Below are 22,810 nucleotides of genomic sequence, written 5' to 3'. Positions count from 1 at the left end.
TACTATTAATTTCCTTTCCTCTTCCGCTCGCAGATAGGGAAAGGGAAAACGACACAAGCCCTAATTTTTCTGATCTTATCTTCGTGGTCTTTTAAAATATAACTTTCTATTTACGTTACTTGAAAGAATGTTAAATCCTGTTAAATACAGAGAATATTTGTAAATGAGATGACTTCTATTGACAGTAAATAGTAACTTTTATGAGTTAAGTTAGCAACATGAGATTTACCTTTTGTAGTTCCTGTAGCAAAGTTCTGGAAGAAGTCATTCGGCGGTAAATATATCGTTTTTGGTTTGTATGATGGTTAGCTTTTAAAGAGCAGGGTAAAACTTTGCAAAGAAAAGTATTTTTTCTTATCAGTGTCCAGAAGTGGGGTCGACTAATGGTGAGATATAGAATATCTGGTGGAAATCTAACTACTAAATAATTTTTTTTGTGAAAGCCTTTTTTACAACAATTCAGATTGTTATTTAGAAAAATTATGTCGTACATTTACAAGTTTCATGGCGGACATCTTCTGCAAAGAAAACACAATGGAATTTGCCAACTTACGGTGAAAATTTGTTATCGTTAATAAAGTTTAATATTTCCTATTTAGAAATTAGAATGCCCATCAGCAGAGCAAATCATTGTGGGAAATAATAATATCACGGTAATTGCAATGAATAATACGTCGTAAGATAAAAATAATAATTACAATATTAAGAAATAGAACTCACTAGAGCTAAAATGTCTGAAAAGATAGAATGTGATAGTTCGAGAGGCTAACAAAAAAGCGCTAGAACAATAAAGAGCCCAAAATCGGTCACGCATCGTAATTTATAGTAGTAACAGAAGTGTTAATGCCGAGCCGATCACAGTAAGCTTGGCATTAACACTCAATCATTGTTACATGATCGCTGCAGTTAACGCAAAATATATCTTTCCTTTGACATAAATAATTAATTATTTCTACCAAGTCACGAGAGGCGTTATTTCACACTTCGCGCGAAATATATGTTGGTGTCAGTAGAGTTTATCCGTGATCGGCCTCAAATTCAGATTGTCTGAATTTCCACAATAGTGCATCGCGAAGAGAGCTCGCCTTCCCTCCAGGGATTCCCATGTAGTCCACGAAGCATCTCTCTTAATACCTGCATGCTGACCGAACCTACCAGAACAAATCTTAAAGTACGCCTCTGAATTAGTTCGATGTCTTCCTTTAATGTGACCTGCTGGTGATCCCAAACACTCGAACGGTATTCAAGAATGGGTGCACTAGCGTTCTGTATGCCATCTCCTTTGTAGATGAGCTACACTGTACCGAAAATTCTCCCAACAGATCGAAGTGGACCATTTGCCTTCCCTACTACCAATCTCACGTGCTAATTCCTTTTCATATTGCATTGCAAAGTTACGCCTAGACGTTGAATCAACGAGACTGTGTCAGGCCGCACTCCACTAATGTTTTGTTCGAACGTCACCGGATTTTTTTCTCCTACTGATCCACATTAATTTATATTTTTCTACAGTTAGAGCTAGCTGCCATTCATCACACCAACTACAAATTTTGCCTATTCAGTTCGTATATTCTTACAGTCGCTCAACGACAACACTTTCCCACAAATCACAGCATCATCAGCAAACAGACACAGATTGCTGCTCGGCCTCTGTCAGATCATTTGTGTACATAGAAAATAACGGCAGTCCTATTATACTTCCATGGGGCACTGCTGAAAATACTCTTCTCTCTGACAAACACTTTCCCTAAATGGCAACATACTGGGTCCTGTTCATTAAGAAGTTTTCGAGCCATCCACATATCTGGGAACATATTCCGCATGGTCATACCTTCATCAACGGCCTGCAGTGGGGCATTGTGTGCCATGATTTTCCGAAGTCTAGGAACATGGAATGATGGTCGCCATTCATCGATGGAAATGGAAATAAGCGTTTGGCGTCATTGGGCGACCTGCGCGCTGATTGGGGATGAAATGATGATGAAGACAACACAACACCCAGTCCTTGAGCGGGGAAAATCCCCAACCCAGCCGGGAGTCGAACCCGGGCCCCTTAGGACGGCAGTCCATCACGCTGACCATTCAGCTATCGGGGCAAACGCCATTCATCGATAACTCGCAGGATATCGTGCGAGAAGAGGGCAAGCGGTGTTTGGCATGAGCGATGCGTTCTAAACCTGTGCTCGTATGTGGGCAGAAGCTTTTCCGTTTCAGGGAACTTTGTTATACTTGAACTGAGAATATGTTGCAGAATGCTGCAGCAAATCGATTTCAAGGATACTGGTCTGTAATTTCGCGTTGCTGTTCTTCTCCCCTTCTTATACACAGGACTGATCTGTGCATTTTTCCAGTCCTTTGGCACTTAGCGCTGAGCGAGAGACAGGTCGAACTGCACTGAAAGTGTACGTAACTTACTGGAGTCTGGCCGGAGGCGTATAATTCGTCCTAAGCGCTGCGAATTTGTCTCTATTCAAATGATGCAAGGTGTCGAGTGTCCTGTTGATCCAGTGAGACGTTTAACCCCCAGTGTGCGTGAGGTGTCAGGCCAGAGGTGACTCTGTGAAGTTTAGTTTGTGTTGTCGAACCGTGACTTGTGCCTGTTCGTTCAGGTTGCCGTGAACATGAACCAGAATAATGATTTGAACATTCTTGCCCTTTCTTCTACATGTTCATTATGAGCATTCTGTAGCACTCACGCCTTCCAAGATGACAATAGCTCTGCTGGCAGTGCTCCACATATACGTACGGTCCTGATTTCACCAACACTGAGGCACCTCGTAGTACCTCGAGTGGCCTGCTAAATCACCTCATATTAATCCCACAGAAAATACATGGAACCGATTGGAATAGTGGACAATATGAAGCAGTCAACATCATCCCAGTCTGGTAGCCGTCCCCGTTTAGCCGAGTGGTCTTGGGCACTGCAGTCATGGACTGTGGGGCTGGTCCCAGCGGAGGTTAGAGTCCTCCCTCGGGCATGGGTGTGTGTGTTTGTCCTTAGGATAATTTAGGTTAAGTAGTGTGTAAGCTTGGGGACTGATGACCTTACCAGTTAGGTTCCATAAGATTTCACACACATTTGAACTTTTTTTGAACCAGTCTCGTAGCTCTGTGTGGTCGTATCATCAATGAGTGGCATCAGAATTTTACCTAAAGAATCTTGTAGACTGCCATTCTCGTCGAATAGACGCAATTACCAAAGCTAGAGGCGACATTATACGCTACTAGCGAACCCAGCAACGCTTTGCAATCGCTAAATATCTGCGCGAATTGGATATACACTGAAGCGCCAAAGAAGCTGATGTAGGCATGCGTACTCAAATACAAATTGTATTCAAATACAAATACAGGCAGAATAGGGCACTCCGGTCGGCAATGCCTGTATAAGACAAGTGTGCAGTTATTAGATCGGTTACTCCTGCTACAGTGGCAGGTTATCAAGATTTAAGTGAGCTTGAACGTGGTGTTACAGTCGGCACACGAGCGATGGGACACAGCATCTCCGAGGTAGCGATGAAGTAGGGATTTTCTCGTACTACAATTACACGAGGTACCGTGAATATCAGGAATCCGGGAACATCAAATCTTCGACACCGCTGATACCGGAAAAAAATCCTGCAAAAACGGGACCAACAACGGCTGAAGACAATAGTTCGACATGACAGAAGTTCAACCCTTCCGCAAACTGCTACAGATTTCAGTGCTGGACCATCAACAAGTGTCAGATTGCGTATCATTCAACGAAACATCTTTAGGAGCTGAAGGCCCATTCTTGTACCCCTGATGAATACACGACACAAAGCTTTACGCCTCGCCTGGGCCCGTCAACGCCGACATTGGACTGTTGATGACAGGAAACATGTCGCCTGGTCGGCCGAATCTCGTTTCAAATTGTATCGAGCGGATGGACGCGTACGGGTATGGAGACAACCTCATGAGCCCTTGGAACCTGGATGTTAGCAGGAGACTGTTCAAGCTGCTAGAGGCTCTGTAACGGTGTGGGGAGTGTACAGTTGGAGTGACATGGCACCCCTGATGCGTGTAGATACGACTGACAGGTGACACGTATGTAAGCACTCCTGTCGGTTCACCTGAATCAATTCATGTCCATTGTGCATTCCGACGAACTTGGGCGGCACCCCATACGCCAATAATTGCTACAGAGTGCCCGCAGGAACACTATTTTGAGTTTAAACACTTCCGCTGGCCATCAAAATCTCCAGACATGAACATTATGGAGCATACCTGGGATGACTTGCAACACGCTTTTCAGAAGAGATCTTCATCCCCTCGTACTCTTGCTGATTAATGGACAACCCTGCAGGAGTCATGGTGTCAATTCCCTACAGCGCTACTTCAGACATTAGTCATGTCCACTCCACGTCGTGTTGCGGCACTTCTGCGTGCTCTCGGGGGCCCTACACGATATTAGGCAGGTGTACCAGTTTCTTTGGCTCTTCAGTGTATGTCCTTGTCTCATTCTGCCCCCTCTCTGTCCATCGCCTCTTCCCCCTCTCTGTCCATCGCCTCTTCCCTCCCTTACCGTACTTATCCTTCCTTTCTCGTTGTCCACGACTTCTTCCTCCAACTCTCTTTGTGCGTCTGCTCCCTGCCGCCCCCCCCCCCCTCTCGTCCATCTCTTCCTCCTCCCACATACCTCTGTCCATCGCCTCTCCCTCCCCCTCTCTGTCCATCACCACCTCCTCCCTTTCTCTATTCGCTTCTTCCTGCCTCCCTCTCTCTGCCCATCTCTCTCTCTCCCCATCTCTCTCTCTCTCTCTCTCTCTCTCTGTCAATCTCCTCCTCTCTCCCTCGATCTTTCCACGTCCTCCACCTTCAATTCTCTCTGTCCATCTCCTCATTCACCACCTCTGTCCATCCCCCCCCCCCCCCCCACTGCATCTCCACCGCTCCCTCTCTTGATCTTGCCCATTGTTTATTGTTATTGCATACGAAACCGTGACAGGAAATTGAAGCCGCTTAAAATGAGTGGGTAAATTGCATGGGATCATTATTGTATAGAATATGAGAGACATCTCCAGCTGTTGCATCTGTCGGGATAATAGCTTCAATGATAGTACAGGGTTATTACAAATGATTGAAGCGATTTCACAGCTCTACAATAACTTTATTATTTGAAATATTTTCACAATGCTTTGCACACACATACAAAAACTCAGTTTTTGTAGGCATTCACAAATGTTTGATATGTGCCCCTTTAGTGATTTGGCAGACATCAAGCCAATAATAAAGTTCCTCCCACACTCGGCGCAGCATGTCCCCATCAATGAGTTCGAAAGCATCGTTGATGCGAGCTCACAGTTCTGGCACGTTTCTTGGTAGAGGAGGTTTAAACACTGAATCTTTCACATAACACCACAGAAAGAAATCGCATGGGGTTAAGTCGGGAGAGTGTGGAGGCCATGACATGAATTGCTGATCATGATCTCCACCACGACCGATCCATCGGTTTTCCCATCTCCTGTTTAAGAAATGCCGAACATCATGATAGAAGTGCGGTGGAGCACCATCCTGTTGAAAGATGAAGTCGGCGCTGTCGGTCTCCAGTTGTGGCATGAGTCAATTTTCCAGCATGTCCAGATACACGTGTCCTGGAACGTTTTTTTTTTTTTTTCGCAGAAGAAAAAGGGGCCATAAACTTTAAACCGTGAGATGGCACGAAACACGTCAACTTTTGGTGAATTGCGAATTTGGTGCACGAGTTTGTGAGGATTCTCTACCGCCCAGATTCGCAAATTGTGTCTGTTCACTTCACCATTAAGAAAAAATGTTGCTTCATCACTGAAAACAAGTTTCACACTGAACGCATCCTCTTCCCTGAGCTGTTGGAACCGTGCCGAAAATTCAAAGCGTTTGACTTTGTCATCGGGCGTCAGGGCTTGTAGCAATTGTAAACGGTAAGGCTTCTGCTTTAGCCTTTTCCGTAAGATTTTCCAAACCGTCGGCTGTGGTCGTTTAGCTCCCTGCTTGCTTTATTCGTCAACTTCCGCGGGCTACGCGTGAAACTTGCCCGCTCACTGCAGGCCGACCCGTTGATTTCCCCTTACAGAGACATCCAGAAGCTTTAAACTGTGCATACCATTGCCGAATGGAGTTAGCAGTTGGTGGATCTTTATTGAACTTCGTCCTGAAGTGTCGTTGCACTGTTATGACTGACTGATGTGAGTGCATTTCAAGCACGACATACGCTTTCTCGGCTCCTGTCGCCATTTTGTCTCACTGCGATCTCGAGCGCTCTGGCGGCAGAAACCTGAAGTGCGGCTTCAGCCAAACAAAACTTTGCGTTTTTCTACGTATCTGTAGTGTGTTGTGCCCATATGTCAATGAATGGAGCTACAGCGAATTTATGAAATCGATTCAATCATTTGTAATAGCCCTGTATTTTGCATAGTTTGAATGTGTAAATGGGAACGTTTACAAATTTCTGGACGATTCAGATTCCGTTGTAGTATCTTATTTTTAGCCAGTACGCAGTTCTTTTAAAACTGACTGTGAGGAAGAAAACAATACTGCACATTTTTGTGTATACAATTTTTCTTTAAAATTGTATACATTAAAAACGAATATACCGGGTGATCAAAAAGTCAGTATAAATTTGAAAACTGAATAAATCACGGAATAGTGTAGATAGAGAGCTGCAAATTGACACACGTGCTTGGAACGACATGAGGTTTTATTAGAACTAAAAAAAATACAAAAGTTCAAAAACTGTCCGATAGATGGCGCTTCATCTGATCAGTAAAGCAATAATTAGCATAACAAAAAAATGGTTCAAATGGCTCTGAGCACTATGGGACTTAACTTCTGTGGTCATCAGTCCCCTAGAACTTAGAACTACTTAAACCTAACTAACCTAAGGACATCACACACATCCATGCCCGAGGTAGGATTCGAACCTGCGACCGTAGCAGTCGCGCGGTTCCGGACTGAGCGCCTTAACCGCGAGACCACCGCGGCCGGCAATTAGCATAAAAAAGTTAGACAAAGCAAAGATGATGTTCTTTACAGGAACTTCTCAATATGTCCACCATTATCTCTCAACAATAGCTGTAGTCGAGGAATAATGTTGTGAACAGCACTGCAAAGCATGTCCAGAGTTATGGTGAGGCATTGGCGTTGGATGTTGTCTTTCAGTATCCCTAGAGATGTCGGTCGATCACGATACACTTGCGACTTCAGGTAACCCCAAAGCCAATAATCGCACGGGCTGAGGTCTTGGGACCTGGGAGGCCAAGCATGACGAAAGTGGCGGCTGAGCACACGATCATCACCAAACGACGCGCGCAAGAGATATTTCACGCACCTAGCAATATGGGGTGTTTTTGTTTGGTTCTAATAAAACCCCATGTCATTCCAAGCATGTGTGTGTCAATTTTTACCTCTCTATCTACATTATTCCATGGTTTTGTAAGTTTTCAAATTTATACTGACTCTTTGCTCACCCGGTATATGGGACAAACAGTTTGTCTAACCATGTTATCGCTGTAAAAACTGACACCAACATAGAAAACGAAACCGCATGTTTTAACAACACACCACACCACAGCATTTCTTTCTCACAGTCGGTTTTAACAGAAAATTTTTGCTTAAAAAAAATGTATACTATGGCCATCCGGATGATTATTAAAATATCGTGTAACACTTTGAAGTAAATTAGTCAAGAACTTTCTCATATTGTTGGAAGTAGCGCTTCCCCTTTTTATATTATGTGTGTAGACGTATAGAATCATACACACGTCAAAAAAAGTTTTGCATCACCCCAGTTCCCAGAACTCCTGAAGAAAGTCGTTGACTGTGGGTAATGTACCGCAGTCCCTTCGACTGTTCAGGGACGTCCCTAAACCCGCCCAAAGATGTAAACAACCATGCATGAGCAGCGCCTATTAGACGGAGAGGATCCGACAGGCGAACTGTTCCTGTTACTCCACCAGGAAGGAGGTACACAGCTCGTGTTGTCTGTAGTTAACCGTGCCTAGACTGTCAATACCGCGTCTCTATCGCGTCCGCATTGTTACTTTGTGCTAGGAAGTGTTCTCGACAAGGGAAGTGTCCAGGCGTCTCGGAGTGAACCAAAGCGATGTTGTTCGCACATGGAGGAGATACAGAAAGACAGGAACTGTCGATGACATGCCTCGCTCAGGCCGCCCAAGGGCTAATACTGGCTCTGAGCACTATGGGACTCAACTGCTGTGGTCATAAGTCCCCTAGACCCTAGAACTACTTAAACCTAACTAACCTAAGGACATCACACACATGCATGCCCGAGGCAGGATTCCAACCTGCGACCGTAGCGGTCGTGCGGTTCCCGACTGTAGCGCCTTTAACCGCTCGGCCACTCCGGCCAGCGGGCTAATACTGCAGTGGATGACCGCCACCTACGGATTAGGGCTTTGAGAAACCCTGACAGCAACGCCACCATGTTGAAAAATGCTTTTCGTGCAACCATAGGACGTCGTGTTATGACTCACACTGTGCGCAATAGGGTGCATGATGTGCAACTTTACTCCCGTCGTCCATGGCGAGGTCCATATGCCTTCTACCAGACAATCATCACAGACGTGTTTGGAGGCAACCCGGTCAGGCTGAACGCCTTAGACATACTCTCCAGCGAGTGCAGCAAGGTGGAGGTTCCCTGCTGTTTTGGGGTGGTTGGTTCAAATGGCTCTGAGCACTATGAACGCCGGGATGGTTCCTTTGAAAGGGTACGGCCGACTTCCTTCCCCATCCTTCCTTAATCCGATGAGACCGATGACCTCGCTGTCTGGTCTCCTTCCCCATACAACCCAACCCAACCCAACCTGAGCACTAAGGGACTTAATGTCTGAGGTCATTAGTCCCCCAGAACTTAGAACTACTTAAACCTAATTAACCTAAGGACATCACACACAACCATGTACGAAGCAGGATTCGAGCCTGCGACCGTAGCGGTCGCGCTATTCCAGACTGTAGCGCCTAGAACCGCTCGGCCACCCCGGCCGGCTTTTGGGGTGGCATTATGTGGGGCCGACGTACGCCGCTGGTGGTCACAGAAGCCGCCGTAGCGGCTGTACGATACGTGAATGCCATCCTCCGACCGATAGTACAACCATAGTGCATATTGGCGAGGCATTCGTCTTCGTGGTCGACAGTTCGCTCCCTCGTAGTGCACATCATGTGAATGACTTCCTTCAAGATAACAACATCCCTTAACTAGAGTGACTAGCATGTTCTCCAGGCATGAACACTATCGAATATGCCTGGGATAGATTGAAAGGCTGTTTATCGACGACGTGACCCTCCTACCACTTTGATGAACTTGTGGATAGTATGCCACGATGAATACAGGCATGCATCAATGCAAGAGGACGTGCTACTGGGTATTGGAGGTACCGATGTGTACAGCAGTCTGATCCACCACCTCTGAAGGTCTCGCTGTATGGTGGTACAACATGCAATGTGTGGTTTTCATGAGCAATAAAAAGGGTGGAAATGATGTTTATGTTGATCTCTCTTCCAATTTTCTGTACAGGTTCCGGAACTCCCGGAACCGAGGTGATGCAAAACTTCTTTTTTTGATGTGTGTACGTTCATCCAAATGTTTATTCGAGTATCATGTGAAAATTCGAAGTAAATCGGTCGAGAACTTCTTGCAATTTTTAGAAACAAAATTAGACAACTCTTATCGAAATACAGGATGGTCAGAAACACCCTGAAAATCTTGTAAGGGTGTTGCGGGATAAGCTGTGCTGAGAAATAATTGTTAATAAAAAAATTCCTTACGTTGCGCCGTTTCACAGTTAATCATCATTGAAGTTAGCCAATCGGTTCGTTGAACGTGCAAATTCATGCAGCGCGCCAAGGACGGTGTCGACAAATGTGTTCTTCTTCCGGTTTCCTAAAACCTAACAAGAGAGTGAAACAAAAGTTGTACGTGGGAGGTACTAAGAATCGAACCTGTGCCAAAGGCTTTGCAGTCTTGTGTGGTTTCATCTCCGCTATGAGAACGGCTGACACTACTTGTATCTGGCGGAATGCTTGAATTTTCACGCGCAACGGCCTGATTGGCCAAATTTCAATGCTACTTAAGTTGGAAATGGCGCAATGTCTCGAATGGTTTTTTCAACAGTTATTTCTCAGCACAACCCACCCTGCAACACCCTTACAAGCTTACCAGACTGTTTCTGACCGTCCCGTAGCAGTAGCCTATAGATTAGCGTGGAGCCTCTTGAGGTTGAATAATTTTTTTGTCCACTGTGTTTGCGAAGCTTTGATCAAATGGTTCAAATGGCTCGGAGCACTATGGGACTTAACTTCTGAGGTCATCAGTCCCCTAGAACTTAGAACTACTTAAACCTAACTAACCTAAGTACATCACACACATCCATGCCCGAGGCAGGATTCGAACCTGCGACCGTAGAAGTCACGCGGTTCCTGACTGTAACGCCTAGAACCGCTCGGCCACTCCGGCCGGCGAAGCTGTGATCACTTGAGTGACATGGATAGGATTCCCTCGCATTTTTTAAATAGAAATGCAACAGAAAAAGTTCTTCATGGAGTATTTCCCAATGAAATGTGAAAGCTGCGTAACCTAAATTGCTCTGTAACATCCTATCGGACATTTTGTCTCCAGGAGGCCGATCAACTTCTTGCGGATAACTGTGGGGAACCCCGACTACCAGAAAGCTACCAGCTACGATGTGGGCTACACATACACGCACTTCTACTTTGACACGCTTGGGCTGGACCACGACATCGCCGTTGTCAGGGTAAGTGCTGTATCCATCAACTCTACGACCTGTGGCCTATTATCAACTCTACGACCTGTGGCCTGTACTTCGTATCAGTCGTGGCATTTTTGTAGGGTATACTGAGAATTATGAATTTCGAAAGAAGAAAAATCAAAAGCTTGTAAAATAGAAGCACAGCGAAAGTAACTTAGTAATATACTTCCACCACAGTCTAAAATAACAGTTGCGACACTTCTCCTCGATTTTGTTGCCTACTGCATCAACAGCGCGCCAAGTGGCCAGTAAGCAAAACTGTTGAGTTCGGCACGATCGGGAAAGCGAAATCGAATAATAGTTCCCAGAATGAGATTATCACTCTGCAGCGGAATGTACGCTGATATGAAACTTCCTACTTCTACCAGCACTTGCCCGCGAAAGGCAAAGGTCCCGAGTTCGAGTCTCGGTCCAGCACACAGTTTTAATCTGCCAGGAAGTTTCATTAAAAATTAACACTATTTCACAATATTATGAATTTGCCATGCACTAAATGTTAACAAATGTTAACTTAAGGACGTCCTGAGGCTGTACACATTTATCATCACTGCTGTAAATAAACGTTAAGTTCTCCTTTCAGTTTTGCACAGTCAAAAAAAGGATACATTTAAGTAGTTTTTCAACTTTATGTATCATGAACTTGTTTGGCCTACTACAACCTGAGAACTTTTTCTGTTTACAAGTTCTGTAAAATATGTTTTATGAAAGTTCTGGAATCCAGTTTCCATGTTTACTATTACTTTGTCAATTATGTAGAATGCTAGCCTTCTTAATTTCTGAACACTTGCTTCTGTTTCATTAAAATTAATTTCAGATATTCGTGCCAGATTTATAAGGCTCTTAGCTTTCATTATGCATTTCAGAATGATTTTCTCACATCTTACTCTTTCAACAGCCTTAATGCCGTTTTCAATTTTGACTGTACAGCATCTTATGTTCACAATTTTACTTTGCAAGATGACAGATGAGATAGTTGTATGCTGGAAAATCAAATTGTACAGCTGCCATAGAAAAAGAAAAGTCTCACCATCCAGTATACTATATACCCCAATTGCTTGATTTAATGAATTATCATCCCATCCTTCATTGTTTATCACATCATTAAATACTGCTCTCAGGTCTGTATAGTGAAGAATAATAGTTTTGTACACCACATGAATGAAAATTCCTTCTTGTTTCATGATTGCTTGGTGGTTTAAATCCTTTTTCCCTCAGAAGTTCACTTGTGTTACTGGAACTGCTAAAAATGCGTGAAATGATTTTAGATATGCCAGAAAAATTTTCACTTGCGTAATTTTTTAACAATCATTGGAGAAGGGTTAGCTTCAACCGATGTACGTAGCATTGGATGAAGAGAGCTTGTTTTACAATAGAATGAGCACTATAATTTTTCCCTGCCGTTGCACTGCAGCCGTCTTATGTTTGGTGTGATAATTTGTTTTTACCAGTATTCCAAGTGCTTAGCACTTGGAACAAAACAATGGCTATGCTTTGTACACTCCAGTCTCTGGATATGACTAAAACCCTACGAATCTCTCCTGTATTTCTCCTGATTCGTTATTTGCAAAACGAAGAGTTAGACTGATTTAACTTCTAGTTGAGACATGCATTGTTTTGTTGGCTTGTACGTATATTAAAGGACTATTTTATACATCATTTGAAATATGATCTGCAACCAACATCAGTAATACAAACTATTAATTCATTCTGTGTGTCAAAAAAAAGTGGTCTTACAGAAACCATGGTCAGTTCTTACTGTACCTACCTGATGAACAGCTGCTGTAATATGTGAAATGCAACATTGATACTTTTTAGCGTTCGAAAGGAAGTTTTAAAGACTCTCCTCACCTGCTTCCCACTTCCACCATTTAAAACCGTCAGTACCCATTCCAAATAGAACACAGTAAAAATAAAAGTTTGTTGCTTACAGCGCTGCCACTTAACCACGGTTTTGAGTTGTACCTGTAAAGAATAAGAGTAAAGTGCTTTTTCGCCGCAGTATCATAGCTCAAATTCCACTTTATTTATTTATTTTTTTCAGTTACAGGAAAAGGTACGACACCCAACAATATTTCTTTACGTTTTCTATTGCACGTATTCATATTGTCAAATCTTTGTTCTATTTAATTACATTACAGTGACACCGTGAGTCGAAGTGTCACGAAAAAGCAACACATTTGAAACTTATGAACTTGTTACAGTAAATAAGTGATTTACATCATCTGACCTATCAAAACATTCTTGGGCTGAGTGCTTAGGGCATACCTTCAAGTATAATTGTAGGGGTGAAATTCTTACTTTTTATTTTGCGGAGATATTTTTGACTCTTTGTTCATTTTTTGGGAAACTCGAATAGAAAAACAACTTAATGCAGGACGCTGTGTCATCGTAAAAGTACTTAGATGCGCTTAATGGTTTAACACCCTGCATAAATTGGAGGAAATTAGTCGGAATGTCACATATAAACTTTATCTGCATATGGACATAACACGAATATGCATACACTGACTGGCAGTTTACTCAAACAGACTTGAAAATTTATCTAGCATTTCTCTCTTAAACACATGGCAAAAAAAAAAAATCGCAGAAACAGAATTTGTTTAGTATGAGCACCAGAGAAATCGATGAGCTGCTGTACTATGCCAGACTTGCATCCAGTGACCAAAATTGGAAATAACTTTTTTCAGTTTACATCAGTTCTGCATTAACACCTTGTGATAATTACAGCCCATACTGGATCTCCATGAGGACCTGCACTTTTAACCCTGTCACCAAACTTTTTGGAGTGATAGAGTAAAACTATAAGATAAGTTAGACATCCAAAAAATGAGTTGTATGCCTTTCCATGACAGACAAAATCGCAGATCAGCACTTCAAAGTAATTGTGTTGAATTGAGGAGGAGGAGATGTGTTGTTTATGCCATATAGTGCTTGTTTAGAATGCCAAAGTTGTTTCTGTAATTCACTGTCTTAATGTCAAGAACATCATTTCTGTTGATAAGTTTTCGAAGTTTACGTAGAAACTGTGGTGAGTGATCCAGTGGTGAGGATAGTTCAATGAGGGACGCAATCAGCCACACGGTGTCGAACAAAGTGGGCATCCATGTTTGGTTCAGGAAGAATTTTTTCATGCAGTTGAAGACCTCATAAACGAGAACTATAATTTTGCAGTATACAGTGTTTCTAAGAAAATTCCACAAATTTCAGGATCGAGTTATCAAGAAATTGTTTCAAAAAAAACGAATTTTTGAAAACCGTGTGCTAATTGAGTGCTCACAGAGCAACAGAAAAAACTGTGTATGGGCAGTGCAGTTGACTATTTTTCACTGTATAACAGAAATGATGATAATTTTCTAAGCGAGATAGTGATCAGCAATGAGACTTTAGTTGCTTATGGAACCACTCAATCAGTGGAATGGAGTCACACTGGTCACCAGTGAATATTAAAGCCAAGGAAATCTTGACACCTTGAAAAGACACGTTTGTAATCTTTTGGGACAGACAAGGGATTCTGCTATTAACAGTAATGCAAAATCTCCACCAACATGGCACAAATTTTGTAATGGGGTGCCACTTTGGTGCGCCAAAGCCAATGGTACCTGGAACACCAAGACGGTCAACCATCCGCGTGTTAACCAGGCGTGACATTGCTTCAACTGCAGTGATCAGGTAAATGTAAATGTCGTGTGACCAAGACCTCCCATCGGGCAGACCGTTCGCCTGGTGCAAGTCTTTCGATTTGACGCCACTTTGGCGACTTGCGCGTTGTTGGGGATGAAATGATTAAGACAACACAACACCCAGTCCCTGAGCGGAGAAAATCTCTGACCCAGCCGGGAATCGAACCCGCGCCCTTAGGATTGACATTCTGTCGCGCTGACTACTGACCTACTGGGGGGGGGGGGGGGGGCAGTGATTAGGTGAGAACTGGTGTTTGCAACACAACAAAGTGATTAGCAAATAGGCACTTACGAAACTGTGTCACGTAATGCAGAATACGTCCCATGTAAAATTTGCAAATGGTATTGTTTTGATTCATGGCAATGGTCGACCTCATCCTGTAAACAAGACAAGACAACTCTTATAGGGCTCTTGTTGCTGCCAGAATGAGCACCCTCCATACAACACTTACCTTGCCCCTAACGCCTTCTATTTCCTTTAGCACCTGAAAATGTTTCATGGTAGTAAAAAACTCTACAACAATGTCGAGCTCAAAGAACATATTGCTGTGGCAAGTGCCTACAGAATGGTGAGAACTACACTATTCGATCAAAAGTATCCAGGAGCCTATTAGTGAACATAAATACACTATGTAATCAAAAGTATCCGGACACCTGGCTGAAAATTACTTAAAAGTTCGTTGCGCCCTCCATCATTAATGCTGGAATTCAGTATGGTGTTGGCCCACCCTTAGCCATGGTGACAACTTCCAATCTCGCAGGCATACATTCAGTCAGGTGCTGGAGGCTTTCTTGGGGAATGGCAACCCATTCTTCACGGAGTGCTGCACTGAGGGAAGAGATCAATGCCGGTCGGTGAGGCCTAGCACGATGTCGGCGATCCAAAACAACCCAAAGGTGTTCTATATGATTCAGGTCAGGAATCTGTGCAGGCTCGTCCATTACAGGGCTGTTATTGTCATGTAACCTCTCCACCACAGGCCGTGCATTATGAACAGGTGCTTGATCGTGTTGAAAGATGCAGTCGTCATCCCCAAATTGCTCTTCAACAGTGGGAAGCAAGAAGTTGCTTAAAACACAGTCCTGTGCTGTGATAGTGCCATGCAAAACAACAAGGGGTGCAAGCCCCCTCCATGTAAAACACAACCACATCATAGCACCTCCACCTCCGAATTTTAGTGTTTGCACTACACACGTTGGCAGATGTTCACCAGGCATTCGCCACACCCACGCCTTGCAATCGGATCGCCACATTGTGTACCGTGATTCATCATTCCAGACAAGGTTTTTTCACTGTTCAATCGTCCAACGTTTATGCTCCTTACACCAAGCACAATGCACCTAATATGAGAAACGTATGTTTTAGGGGTGTACAGATACTTTTGATCACATAGTGTATGTAGTGTGACCACCCTTCACTTTTATAACAGCTCGACCTCTGTTGGGGACACTTTCAGTGAGATGTCTGTTGAGGAATGCCAATCCATTCTTCCTCAAGAGCCAAAACCAGAGAAGGTAACGATGCTGGACGCTAGGGGACTGGAGCAAAGTTGACGTTCTAACTAATCCCAAAGGTGTTCCACTGGGCTCATGTTTGGACTTTGGCAAGCTAACCCATTTCAAGAACGTTGTTGTCCACAAACTGTTATGACAGGGTTCCTTGTCATACAAGTACTGACACAGCCATCATCTCAACACTGTTCCTCAGCTGTAAAATGTATGTTCAATAAGGGGACCATATCCTAACCATGAAAAACACATCTGGACTCATACACAACCTCCTCCATACTTGACTGTTGGGACTACACATGATGGCAGGTAACGTTCACTAGGCATTTCCAAAGTGAACCCTTCCATCAGACTGTCACAGGGTGTAGCATGAAACATCACTCCAAATCGTTTGTTTCCGGTCATCCAATGTCCAGCAGCATCAATCTTTACATCAGCTCGAGCTTCGCTTATCAATGGTTACAGAAAGATATGGCTTATGGGAAGCTGCTTGACCATTGTACTCATTCTTTTTAGCTACCTGTGCATAGTCATGGTGCTATCTGGATCGCTGGTAGCACTTTGGAGCTAACGGGTGATTCTCTCTGCTGATTTCATGTGGGTTTTTTTTTTTTTTTTTTTTTTTTTTTTTTTTTTTTTTTTTTTTTTTTTTTTTTAAACCACTCTCCACAATGCTCGAGGGTCTCCTCTACAGGTGGTCTGCCAGATCGTGATTAAGCTGTGCTTGTCCTTTCAAATTTCCGCTTGACAGACACATCACCAACAGTTGAATAAGGGCAGCATTAGAAGAACTGATGGCTTTGTCAGTCAGATGACATCCAATACTAGACCAAGTTCAAAATCACTAAATTCTCTTGAGTGATCCAATCAGGTTAATGCTTCTCTGCTGACAATACAGTACTCTTCACCTCCTTTTATACTGACAGGTCCACCTCTCGTGACACCTTACGGCCAATGCTGCTTGCATAGGGGTGTACTTCTGATCAGATAGTGCATGTAGATATTTTAATCCTTGTTTCTTTCTCTATGAATAGCTTTCTCTGCATCTGTACTTACTGTCTAGGAGCATCTCGTAATTAGAGTGGCAACTACATAGAGAACACTATGTTGCAGTTGAAGAAGCCGATGAAGCTGGGGGAGAACGTGCGGAGCATCCCACTGGCGGCCAGCGCCCCAGCCCCGGGCACCGTCTGTCAGCTCAGTGGCTGGGGGTCCTGGGCTAACGTGAGTAGCGTTTCTCCTACCAACCCCTTCTCCTCGCTATTCCAGTTTGCACCTACTAACTTCACCTATCTAGTCACATATGCCATCCCCTTCTTCACACTTACCCACCCACAGACCTGCAACCAAATTTACAATCTTTTTATTTATTTTTTTCTTTGATCTCATTGTGTCTTCACGCAAATTTCAGGTGGTTTTCGCCTTTCATTATCATCCTGCTCCCTCAGATTTCATCTTTCTTCCTCGTACTTCATCTGTTTCATCCTTTTCGTGATTTTTCCCACTTGTTTGGGTATATTTTTCGAATTTTTTCGGACGTGTTTCTACGTTATTTATGTATTTTTATGCGTTATTATCCTCCACCATGGATCCCTGCTCCATCCATCCGAGTCAATACAAAAAAAGTTTCCTTATCCCTAGCCAGTACCCAGACTCACATACTGTTCCTGCATTGTTGCTTGGCTCTTGGAATCCTCCCAAATGGCTTTACCATAAAATTACTGCCACCCTTACTTCCACAATGACCTCCATCTGTTCAAAGTCCATCAATCCTTAACCTTCACCAACATAGTACTGCAAAACCATTGTCAGTCAGTCCCAAACCTCCTTGCAATACCTCCTCACCATCTGTAAAATTCTCCTGCTGTGCAATCCCAAACTCCTGAATGACATATCACACATTGAAACTCTTGTCCTCCAGGAAGTAGAGCAACATGCACAATGCCACCTCAAAAAACTCTCCACCCTATTCAGTTCATACTCCCATCTTGGTCTACCACTAAAAAAAAAATTCAATCATCTTGTTTAGTGACAGGTTATTGGTACGCATTGATAAAAGCTACAGATCCAGAACAGAACCTTGCAGCGCCCCCCCCCCTCCCTGCCTTACTACATTCCAATCAGATACAGACCAATTCCCTGTTTGTTGACACTTAACAAAATCGTTCTGGTTCTCATTTTTGACATAAAATTTACCATAGTTCAGCTTCTCTCATAATCACATAATATTCCAGTTATGTGCAAGTATAGCATGCCCCACAAAATCAAATTTATTTGTTAGAAGAAATACTTCCTGTCTCCAACTGGTCATTCAATCCTGAAAGTGCCTCACTTTTGTTGACGCTCCATGTTATGCACTACATGGATATTAAGTCTAGTGTTCATCTCTGTCATATATGGCTCACAGCTATAGAACCACAGAATCTAATGTGTGTGAATTTCTGTCTTTCCTGATTCAGCGAGGTGAAAACAATGCCACTACATTACGTCACATGGACGTTGTCGTACAGACGCAGGACAAGTGTTTGGGCCCCAAGGACACTGATGTCACTACTCCACTCATCTGTGTGGCTCCAAAGAACGGTGATGTTTATACACATGTAAGTAGTTAAAATGTAGAGTAATTACACTACATGGCAAAAATTCTTTCCATTCCCAAAGTTGACAGTTTTGCACACTGCTCCCAAGAAGTTAATTGTGTGATGACGCACACTGTGATACAAATACAGTACTTAATCTTAGGTGAAGCATTCTGCTACGAATATTGCTCATAAAAATCGGTAAGCTCCGAAACTGTGCCAATACAAAATGTATTCTCTTCAATGGTTCATACCCGACCGAAATTTGTCGAAATTTAGTAAAAACGTATGAATATACAGGGTTTCTCAGAAGTGCATAAGGAGGGGCTCTAAACTCACAAGGGAGTGATTCGATCTGACATATTGAAACATGTGAAATTTCTTAAACAGGAAAAAATACCAAAAGAAATGCTGTGCCGAAGCTTTAGCTGCTAAAATGGACTGCAAGTATTTTTAAAAATATGTTGAAAATGGCCAGATTTGTAGGCCTCAACCAGCTGGGAAAATGTGCACCCCTACTGGAACTATATCAGACTGCACATGTGCAACATGGCAGACTCATACCTTGTAGTTGTGTAGTTGCCGGTGCACTGGTTAACAGATAACACGACACAACCAGATTGTAATTTGCAAAGTGAATTTGTTTCTGTTGATACTTTCTCTGATACAATTGTTCAGTTATTATTCACATTGAATTTTCAATTCATTTAATAGCCATAATCATTAAGTTAAGAGTATTATTGGTAAGAGCTGACAGTAGAGATAAGAATGAATTAATATTAACTGTGTTATATTCATATGTGCCTACTAATTTGCCTTTATACAGGTTCCAGTGTTTAGTAGTAATGTGAATCCAGTTAATGTTCTCTTTCTAAAGAGATGAAATACACTTATTTGATCAGAATCGTCTGAACACTTATTAGTGGACTATAATATGGGATGTGCTCACCCTCCATCTTTATATTGGCTTAAACTCCGCTCAGGATACTTTCAATATGATGTCTGATGTCTGTGGAGGAGTAGCAGCCCATTCTTCCTCAAGAGCCAAAACCAGACAAAGTATATGTTCGACACTGGGGTCTGGAGAAAAAAAGGCCATTATAACTCATCCCAAACGTGTTTTATTGGGCTTATGCCAGCATTCTGGGCAGGCCATTCCATTTTAGGAACGTTGTTGTACACAAACTGTTGCCTCAGAGATGCTGTTTTCTCACAAGGTGCACTGTCATGCTGATAGAAAACGGTCATTGTCTTCGAACTGTTCCTCTGTTGGACACAGTTCATAGAGTTGTAAAATTTGTTCATATTCTTATCATTTCCTTAAGTGCAATAAGGGAACCACATCCTAACCATGAAAAATACCTCCATCCACTTCACTGTTGGTAATGAACACGACAGCAGATAACATTCACCAGGCATTCACCAAACCCAAAACCTTCCATTGGATTGCAAGTGCAGGAAAGAACTTGATATGCAGTCGAAATCACATACTTCTCCTGAGGACGCATATATGCGTTATATACCAGTTCAATTCTTGGATATACATTCGAGTGACATCAACACTTTATTAGAGCCTGTGATTATATTAGCACAAATAGAAAATAACGCTCATGATTCCATCGATTCTGGTTCAGATACAGATTGTTGTGCCAATAAGAGACTGGAACAAGAATACCTTCCTAGCCCAAAGAGAAGGTGTACGGTTGTAGCTTTGGTGGAAAGGAAAAGGCTGTGAATGTTCGATGATGGAGTTATGAAATGCTTAAAGTTAAGCAGTGTACAAAGTCTGTTATTTTTGTAAATCTGAGCATGAATCGTACTAAAGGAAGAAAGATTTGGCGCAGTAAGAATTATTAATTAAAATTAAATGCATCAAAGTGTGAAAGAATGACTGTTCGAAAGACATAAAACAGCTGGTGAGAGTAAACGCACCAAGGAGTTCTACGAGACTGGCCCCTCCAAATCACAAGTGAGATGAACATTCCTTATTTCCTGACTTCTTTGGCCGATTAAGAAGAGTCCACACATCTGCAGAATAGAAAGTCGTAAAATTGTTGAGTTTACATTTGCTAAATGTGTAGAGGAGATACCATTAATAAGAAGTATTATAAAGGAATTCGCAATTGATGTACAGACAAAGCTTGGTGTTATCCCTGCAACTGCTGTTTATAGGTTTTGTGGGGAAAAAAAAAACAAAAAAACGGAGTGGAAGCAGTACTTATCATTTTAAGGTGAAAAAAGAGAGAATCGAATCTCTCTTCAGGAATGGCGAGGCAAATTAGCACCAAAAACAGAAAAGTTTAATTGCAAAAATGTTGAAATCATTGTACCAAAATCTGAAATAATCGTAAACAATAATGTTAAAAATTTCATTTGAAACATCTTACTATCTGCAGAAAATAATTCATTGCTTGCCTGAACGTAACACCACTTCTGTCTTTGGGGAGGAGGATGAAACGATTGGTGACATAATGCAGATTTCGTACAGAGCAATTGATGTGATTCAGCTTCTGATAAAAAATATTTTTGACAATGGAAAGCCTTTTTTAAGGAAATTGTCAAACAATAAGACTTCCTCTTCGTCGTTTCAGATTTATCAGTGGAACAGCGTTTTCAGCCTTGTTGTTTGTATGTTATTGGTCTATATCTCATGTTTTATGAATTTGTTTAAGTATGTCTGGTAGACAGTGCATTTGCAGAACAATTGTTGAGACCATTTCTTACTCCATCCCAGTTTTGCCTGAATAAAGTACTGCTTACTGTAAAGTACCTGAATGAATGCATTAAACTTTTCTTAATCGTACACACTGTTGTGTTAAAGTTATTAAAGTCTAAATTCTGAATTTAATTTTTTTCAAGGGACAGAATTGCATACAATTAACCGGCTGTGGCAAAACTGATGCTGAAAGAAAAATAAAGGGGAAATAAAGTAATGGGGGTTCTACTTCACACACAGGCTGACGACGGTGGACCACTGACGTGTTCCGGCCAGCTCGTGGGAGTTGTCATCAGGAACGGCCGCAACGGCCTCGGTGTCGCCGTCACGGATGTGTCGCTGTACACCGACTTCGTGGCGGAGTCGGTAGCGCATCCCGGGCGTGGCGCCTGGCCCTTCGTGTCGTCACTACTGACAGGCATAGCCGAGGCGAGCACCTGTCTCGCCATCACTGCCCTGCTAGCGCGCATGTCAAGCGCCCGATGACGACACATCCCGGACACTGCACCACTGGCAGGGGGTTGCACTGCTCGCTAACTGCTGCCTGCGTCCAGTGTCTGCAAAATGGACGAGAGAGAGAACGTGTCCTGCTCTCTGATGGGTAGCCACGTTAATTTTACTGGCTGTGAGAGAGACTCGGATTTTTTATTGCATCGCTTTTCCCAATGTAAATGTGTATATAACTAATAAAGAAACTCTTTTTTTTAGAAAATGTGTTTATGGATCTACATCCATTCTCTAAAAGCCACCTTATAGTGTTTGCTGTAAAATGTATTGTGTACCATTGCCATTTTGCTCTTTTCCTTTTCCAATCACTAGTGATGCGCAGGATGAGAATTTGTTAGTAAGATCCCATGTGAGCTAAAGTATCTCTTAATTTTACTGACATGGTCTTGTTGTGAGATATATGCTGCTAGGAAAAAATTTGTGCACCCTTTTACAGGCCTCCAATTCACCCAAGGTTGATTGTGGCATCAGTTCATATGGAGTACATGAAATGATTATACACACATCAAAAAAAGTTTTGCATCACCCCAATTCCCAGAAATCCTAAAGATAGAAGTTGACTGTGGATACTGATCACAGACACAGTCCATTTGACTGTTCAGTGAGGTAACTAAACCCGTCCAAAGATGTAAACAACTATGCACGAGCAGCGCCTATCAGACGGAGGGGGTCCAACAGCTGATCAGTTCCAGTCATTCCACCATAAAGGAGGTACACAGCTCGTGTTGTCTGTAGTTCAACCATGCCTAGACAGTCAGTACTGCCGTTCGACTGCACACACATTGTTACTGTGGGCCAGGAAGGGCTCTCAACAAGGGAAGTGTCCAGTTGTCTCAGAGTGAACCAAAGTGATGTTGTTCGGACATGGAGGAGATACAGAGAGAAAGGAACTGTCGATGACATGCCTCGCTCGGGCCGCTCAAGGGCTACTACTGCAGTGGGAAACCGCTACCTACAGATTATGTCTTTGAGGAACCCTGACAGCAACGCCACCATGTTGAATAATGCTTTTTGTGCTGCCACAGGACGTCGTGTCAC

General features: G+C 42.8%; 1 protein-coding gene across 1 annotated transcript in view; it reads left to right on the top strand.

Moving 5' to 3' along the window:
• LOC126428386 (uncharacterized) overlaps positions 1-21,977 on the top strand; it is a 220,948-nt gene extending 198,971 nt beyond the window's left edge. The window contains exons 8-11 of the mRNA XM_050090311.1: positions 10,631-10,766; positions 17,084-17,194; positions 18,430-18,570; positions 21,506-21,977. Of these exons, the coding sequence (XP_049946268.1) occupies positions 10,631-10,766; positions 17,084-17,194; positions 18,430-18,570; positions 21,506-21,751 (634 nt within the window). The 3' untranslated portion in view covers positions 21,752-21,977. The remainder of the gene's footprint in view (positions 1-10,630; positions 10,767-17,083; positions 17,195-18,429; positions 18,571-21,505) is intronic.
• Positions 21,978-22,810: the final 833 nt, after the last annotated feature.

This window comes from Schistocerca serialis, chromosome 12, assembly GCF_023864345.2.
Source record: "Schistocerca serialis cubense isolate TAMUIC-IGC-003099 chromosome 12, iqSchSeri2.2, whole genome shotgun sequence".
Lineage (NCBI taxonomy): Eukaryota > Metazoa > Arthropoda > Insecta > Orthoptera > Acrididae > Schistocerca > Schistocerca serialis.
This window is presented reverse-complemented; position numbering and strand designations above follow the sequence as displayed.